Below are 7,825 nucleotides of genomic sequence, written 5' to 3' on the forward strand. Positions count from 1 at the left end.
CACAGAGTTATATTCGGAAAGAATAAACCAGTTTTATTAATAAAGGACTTGTGTCGCTTAAGTTTCGTCGGAACGAAGTTACAGTAAGTTAATTAACAAACGGAGACGTAACAATATTTTCTAAGTTCAGTACAAGACATGATACAACGCGAATCACTAGATCATATCACACAGTTTCAATAATTTGTTATCTACAGTATGTATACTAAGTATCACTGGTTTACTGTTTGCATCTGAGTTATTTGTTTATTGAACTAGTGTTAGCAACTGTTATATAAATTTGTGTGATGTTCTCCTTTATGTAGTATAGTTAGAGTTAGTCAAGAGAAGTTGAAATGATAGGCCAATTAGAACATCTGATATTACACAATCTTATGTAACCATCTTTGACCTTGCTCTGTCATTGGGTTACAGAAAAGTTTTTTTCCTAGTGTACTATTGACAAATTCATTTCTTTTCAATTACATATTTCTTACACTTTTATGACAGGTGTCTTTACAAAATCAGTCCAAAAAAAGTGTGATAATGATACTTTTGCTGGACTATCACGTTCCTCTGAAAGTCGAAGAGACTATTGTTCTCTTACACACTGTTTCAAAAACTGACCATACTATAGCATTTCACATTTATAAGGCTCATGCAGTAGTCTAGAATGTCATATGATCAGGATGTTTTGCTCATGTTAATATACCAACGTTTATGTGTTGCGTCTTGATAAAGAAGTTGCCAGTTTAGTATAGTATTTGTGTTAGGTCTTGATAAAGAAGTAGTCAGTTCAGTGTAGCCCTTGTGTTGGGTCTTGATAAAGAAGTAGTCAGTTCAGTGTAGCCCTTGTGTTGGGTCTTGATAAAGAAGTAGTCAGTTCAGTGTAGCCCTTGTGTTGGGTCTTGATAAAGAAGTAGCCAGTTCAGTCTAGCCCTTGTGCTGGGTCTTGATAAGGAAGTAGTCAGTTCAGTGTAGTCTTTGTGTTAGGTCTTGATAAAGAAGTAGTCAGTTCAGTGTAGTATTTGTGTTAGGTCTTGATAAAGAAGTAGTCAGTTCAGTGTAGCCCTTGTGTTGGGTCTTGATAAAGAAGTAGTCAGTTCAGTGTAATACTTTATCTCCAACTGAGTATTCGACTATTAGATGGGAAACATTAGCACACATGTTTGCATCTGCACTTTGATACTTTATGTAAGGTACTTCAACTTATGTACATGTTACAAAACATTAATATACTACTTCCATCATTACTTATACTTTGGGTGAAATGAAGTTTGGTTAATCCATTGGGACTAATGTTTGTAAACTTTCAGTATGCATTACAAATTTACTATCAGAAACTTTAAGAAATAAGTAAGGGAATGGTTTAACGCAATGAATAAATTTAATCTAGACATTGGAAATGTTTAAGCTTGCTGCCTGTTTTTGGTTGGCTTAACTCTTCTGTGTTTTGTGATCTAGGTAAAGCTAAGCATGCATTCTGTATTTTCAAAAATTAAAATAAGTTCATATTATGAACGTAGTCAAATAAATTATATGTCTATATGTTTATTTCTTATTATATGTGTATATTTGGCATAAAAAATTACTGTTAAGTAAATGGTCATTGTCTAATTTCATTCGTTTGTATTCCGTAAATATTTAATATGATTTTAACAAATAATATATCAACTTCTAAGAATTCATTTTATAAATTGTACTGTGCCCTTAAATACTTTTTTGCACCTGTTAACTTTATAATGAGTCTATATTCAAGTACAAGTTTTTTATTTTTCGTTCCTATATTTTCTTTTTAAGTGTAAGTATAGTTATTTTGATGATTGGTTAAACTTCCTTTCTCATTTGTCATGAGTGGAATAAAATTTTAGACTGCTGTAATAGAGGGGAAAGAATAGTTGTCCGTGATCTACCCTATATTAACACACCTACTAAAATGTTTTGTAAGATGTAAGCTACAACTATTTTGATAAAATAATTTTGAGATCAGACAACAATATTCACTCGAGGGTTTTGAAAGAGTTTAAAGATTGGATATGTGATTCACTTGCTATTATTTTCTCTAAGTCCTTGAAAAGTGGGCAGGTGCCAGAAGAATGGAAGTTGGCTAATGTTACTCCTCTTTTTAGTGGTTTGAAAACTTTTTAAAAGTCTTGTTACGTCTCCGTTTGTTAATTAATTTTCCGTAACTTCGTTCCGACGAAACTTTAGCGACACAAGTCCTTACTTAATAAAACTGGTTTATTCTTTCTGAATATAACTTTACGACACACTTATTTTCAACAATCGCGCTAAAACAAACGCTATATCAACGAACGTCAACAATACTTCTGACTGCAGTTCAATTACTCACTATCTACACACACATTACTGTTCCGTCACGTTGTCACCCTCTTTTATATACCAGACTACCCTATATCTAGTAAATACTAGAGTATTCGCCAAGGTACAGGATAGTTCTAGAAAATAGGTGGCGCCACACCAGTCACGTGACCTCGATGACGCAACAGTCTGATAAAATATGCTTTACAAAGTTTACAATTTTATTGGGTTGTCAGCATGGTTCCACTAGGGGAAGAGCTTGCCTTACTAATATTTTGACATTTTTTTGAAGAGGTTAATTCTTACATAGATGAGGGTACAAGTGTGGATGTAGTGTATCTGTATTTTGAGGAAGGCAAGGTAAATGTGGGTTGGCTCATTGGATAGAAAACTGACTTGATTAAAAAAAGCAGAGGGATGTTATAAATGGAGTTCAGTTAAACTGGGTTGTTGTTACGAGGGGCCCGCCTTAGGACTCAGTGTTTGGACCTTTGCTCTTTTTGATTTACATCAATGACATAGGATGAAAAATTATCAATAGATTATTTATATTTGCTGATGACATTAAAATTTTAGATGTCGCTGACTGTGAAGAGGCTGCTGCTGCTGCTTTACAAACGGATTTGGATTACTTGGTGAGTTGGACTGATAAATGACAGGTGGCCTTAAATCATAATAAATACAAAGTAATGCATGTGGGGTATCACAACTTGAATTATGAGTATACTTTTGATGGGAATAGCCTTAACAGTGTTACGGAAGAAAAAAATCTTGGTGTTCTGGTTCATCAGTCACTTAAACCATCCAAGCAATGTGCTACTGCTAGTGGCAGGCTAAATAGGACTTTAGATTGTAGCTAATGAAATATTGAATACAAGATTAAGAGGCTATGATTTCATTGTATAGATCACTTGTTAGGACATATTTGAAGTATTATGCTTAGTCTTGGGCTTCTTACCTGAGAAGGAACATTGAATTGTTGGAAATGGTTCAGAGGAGGGCTACAAGATTGATATTTGGGATGTAAATGTTATCATATGAGAACAGGTTAAGATCTCTGAACATGTTTTCTATTGAAAAAAGAAGAGTTAAAAGAAATGTGATTGAGGTGTTTAAGATTGTTAATCCAATTGATAGCGTTGATGCATCACCTTTTTCCATATTTAATGGTGATATTGATAAGACTACGAGACACAAAGATCAGTTTTGGCAGGGAAGAAATCATTGTCAACTATGGCGGTTTTATTTTTTAACATGGTATAGTCTTGTCCAAAATGTTTGCATACTGTTCTATATTGACGTTATTATCTACATTTATGGGGTAGTTCTTGAGTAAATGCCCGAGTAGTAACAGAGAAGGTAGCATACGATTGGACAAACATATACGAGTTGTTATTTTGGACTTTATTAGTTGTTTTGAGCATTTGTTCGTCAAAACACACACACACACCTATTTTGTATAAAAGGTTGTGCTCTTGGCATAATATTTTTCGAAACAGATCAATGCTTTATTCACACAATTTCTTTGTACTTGATATAGAGTCATGCCTCGTCACTTTTTGATCAGGGGAAAACGTCAAGGTCGAAAAAAGTCTTGTAACACCTTACGATAGGAATGACATGAATACATTTATTCCAGTGTATGTGTATTCAGAAGAACAGTGAATAGGAGACTGGCCAGACAAGGTTATTTTGCAAGAAGAGCTATCTGCAAACCGATATTAACCAGAATCCACCGCCATCAACATGTTAATTGGGCAAGATAGCATGCCAATGTACAGTTAGGACACTGACAACATGTCATCTTTTCAGATGAGTCCTGTTACCAACTAGTTAAAGCTGATATTAGGATTCATGTTCGTTGTTTTCCTGGAATACAGACGAGGGCGGACTGTCTTTCCCACAGGAGGTGGTGCAGCATATGTTTGGGCAGCTATTCACTATGGTGGAAAAACTTTTTTCATATCCTCCAGGGAAATGTCAATGGCGCCTACTTCAGGCATCACATGGAGACGCTATTTCTGCCATATGCTAGGGCAAGGTTTGGCAACAACTTTAATTTCCAAGATGACATTGTCATTGCTCACAGTGCACGTATTGTGCAGGATTATCTCGACCAGAAGGACATTATAAGAGTGCCATGGCTAGCAAAATCTCCAGATTGCAATCAAATGAGAACTGTTGGGCAGAACTGAGCCGGAAAATTACTAACCACGACTATAAACCAGCTACTGCAGTTGAGTTGCAAAGTCTTCTAGTGGCAAGTTGGGATGAAATCATAGTGAATTACATCAATAACCTCATCGACTGCATACCACGTCGCCTTGCGGAGGTTATTAGAGTATGAGGAAGATCAACCAAGTACTGAATGTTTAATATGAACTGATATGAGGTTATAGACACTACTTATAATAATTTAGTATTATATTTTGTCACTGTATAAGTTTTGGTAAGGTTTTGTTGGGATAGATGTAATGCTGAATTACACATCTTTCTACAGGTGTCTGATAAAATTGATTGCTGTTCTAATAAATTGTTCATGATGTCCATAGAACATGTCTCATTGTACAAATTACACACGTAGATGTTTATAATAACATGCAGTTCTCAGTTTGACAGCTCTAAGGGTATTTATATCCCATCTTAATAATAATGATCTTATTTGTCACAAAATATGCAAACATTTTGGCTAAGACTGTAGTTGGCCTTTGGAATGAGTTGCAGTTAATTTTATGTAGAGCTTGATAAATACATGAATGATAATGGTTGGCTTTGGGTTTTTTTTCTTTTCAATAATTTGATTTAGTGGATAGGACAGTCTAGATGGTTCAAAAGGTCCCTTGCCATTCTTTATTGTTATGTTATATTAACTATGAAAATTATGACCCTTTAATTTCATTTGACCACGTGAGCATAATTAACAAACGACTGTATGACAATGTGAATGTAAGAATTTTGTAAGATAACTTTTCATATTGTGTTCGGTTTGAATTTTTACAAAAACAAAACAGGAGCTGGGCACAGCTAATGGTAATTATTCCATGTTTTGGATTAAAAGGTCCAAGATTTGAAACACGATTTTCACCAGGCATATTTTCGGTTGTCGGGGCATCATTTCTGTGACGGTATTCAGTTAAGAGTCATATAATAGGTGGAAGATATTGTAGCCTGTTTCCATCCTTTTGATTTTCAATACTAAATATGTCTGAAAAACTACTTGGAACATATAAATCCCATTCTTAGCTTCTCACTCTTAACCTCTATTACTAGATGCCTTTTAACCCAATATGCTATATTAGTAAAAAACAAAACCTTTAAATCAGCCTCATTAAATATACTCAAGAAGAAGAAATTTACAATTCGTGTAAGTTTTAAATCAGCTTCATTAAATCATCTCAGTATGAATAAATCGTCAGTCCTACCATCACTTTTAATAGATATTGTTCACTGTCACTTCTCAGCCACTATAGGAACTCTGTACTTCATCTCCACAGTGACGGTCACAAGATATTCCATAGACCAACTATTCAACCTGTCTCTGAGTGTTTTAAATCATTTATACAACTTCTGTAAGTAAGAGTGGCTAAGTATATTTGTACTGTTACGTCTGTGTTCGTTTGTTAATTTTCCGTAGAAATTCTTTCCGAGGAACTTTAGCGATACAAGTCCTTTTTTTAAAAAATAAAACTAGTTTATTCTTTCTCAATTCAACTTTGCAATACACTTAATTTCCACATTCACTTCAACTTCAACACACGCTATAATTCACAACGATTCACGCACTTTACTTTCGGTGTCTACCGCCGCTTGACTCGATTATCGGCGTCTATAACTTCAATCTCCCTCTATCTGCTATTCCAGTTCCGATTAATCCCCTCCCGCTTTGATTGTCGGGTTTATATATTAGAATACAGCAAGTCTGGCAAACACTCGAGCCTTCACGAATCTTCTTGACACTCATTACGTGTTACAAGAGTAATGTGACTTCCGCTGTCGTAACAATACAATTTTTGTAAGAAATATTAATATTCAGAGCAAAATGCTACGAAGATATATATTTATATCTACATCAAACATTCTATGCTCTCTGTGTTATCATTGAAGGTAAATTCGTTGTCCACTTTGCTAATGGAAAATATGGTCATACAGAAAACAAAAATACTCCACTTATTATTCTGAAAAACGTGCCACTGATGTCACAATGTTTTTATGTTACAGTTGCACTCATAGCAAACAGCATTCAATGGCCAGTTTGAAAAGTTCTTGTCCAAAAGTTGCTGTCATCGGTGCTGGTATTATCGGTCTTTCTACGGCTCTTTGTATAAAGGAAACCTTGCCCCTTGTTGACCTAACAGTTATTGCAGATAAATTTGACAATGATACTTTGAGTAGTGGAGCTGGTGGACTGTTTGGCCCCGATGTAAGCATTGGACCCAGTGAGGAGGTTTATAGGTAGATCATCTATGTGAAATAAATTGAATAATAAATAACAATGAACCTAAATCATTTTTGCATTTTATGTTATCACATATTTTAAAAATCAACAAAATTCAGCTACTTATAACTTATGTAAGTACGTTTTTGTTGTTATAAGTTTTGTTTTTGTAAATAATATGTTAATATTGTGTGAGTATTATGGTACAAATATAATGCTCAAGAACATGACTTTTTATGACAAAAGTCAACAACTGAAAGCTTAAGCTAGAAGTCTTATCAGCAACTTAGGATTAAATGTCACAGCCAATCAACCCAATGCTTGACCTTTTGTATGGAAAAAAAAAGAAAGAATCCTCAATAGCCGCGGCAGTTGAAATTCTTTTAGGCAGGATTAGAGTAAATTAATATATCAGACATTTTTTCTTTTTTATTAGCTGTATTTTTGTGCGCCAGCAATAATAAGCGTGGGGCGCGCGTATACCTGATTCGATTTTATTACTCATCAGGATCTCTACCAGCCTACCCTCAAATTGAAATTCTTTCAGGCAGGATTAGAGTAAATTAATCTATGAGACCTTGTGGTTGATCAAATACATCAATTGAAAGGGTTTGACCTCTTGAGTCCAAAACTGTAATTAGATCTCAATCGGTCAAGAAATGATAGAGCTATGAGCTAAAACTTTGTACTTTAAAAACTCAGAGCCATTCTATAAACCGCTATGCCACAGCTTAAAAAAAACAGTTGCAGTTAATGTTATTTATATCACCAATTTTATACCTATCGATTTCTAATGCTTAGCCCGTTTCAGCGTTTAAAGAGTATTATTTAAGGTTAAAACAGCAATATATATAAACAAATACACGCTGGCTTTCGAAAACTTTTCTAGACTACATCATAAATATAGTTTTACTATAAACCAAGACAACATTGTTTTAGTAAGTACCTATAAATACAAAAAAGGTGTGTTACGTCTCCGTTTGTTAATAGATTTTTCCGTAACTTCGTTCCGACGAAATTTTAACGACACAAGTCTTTACTTAATAAAACTGGTGTTGCGTCAGCGAGTCACATGACTACAGTGACGCA

General features: G+C 34.5%; 1 protein-coding gene across 1 annotated transcript in view; it reads left to right on the forward strand.

The window, feature by feature from the left end:
* The first annotated feature begins 6,474 nt into the window (after positions 1–6,474).
* Positions 6,475–7,825, forward strand: part of LOC106474764 (D-aspartate oxidase-like) — a 25,310-nt gene continuing 23,959 nt past the window's right edge. Inside the window, exon 1 of the mRNA XM_022403068.1 lies at positions 6,475–6,753. Coding sequence (XP_022258776.1) covers positions 6,503–6,753 — 251 coding nt within the window. The 5' untranslated portion in view covers positions 6,475–6,502. The remainder of the gene's footprint in view (positions 6,754–7,825) is intronic.

The sequence above is a fragment of the Limulus polyphemus genome, unplaced genomic scaffold (assembly GCF_000517525.1).
Source record: "Limulus polyphemus unplaced genomic scaffold, Limulus_polyphemus-2.1.2 Scaffold7659, whole genome shotgun sequence".
Classification (NCBI taxonomy): Eukaryota; Metazoa; Arthropoda; class Merostomata; order Xiphosura; family Limulidae; genus Limulus; species Limulus polyphemus.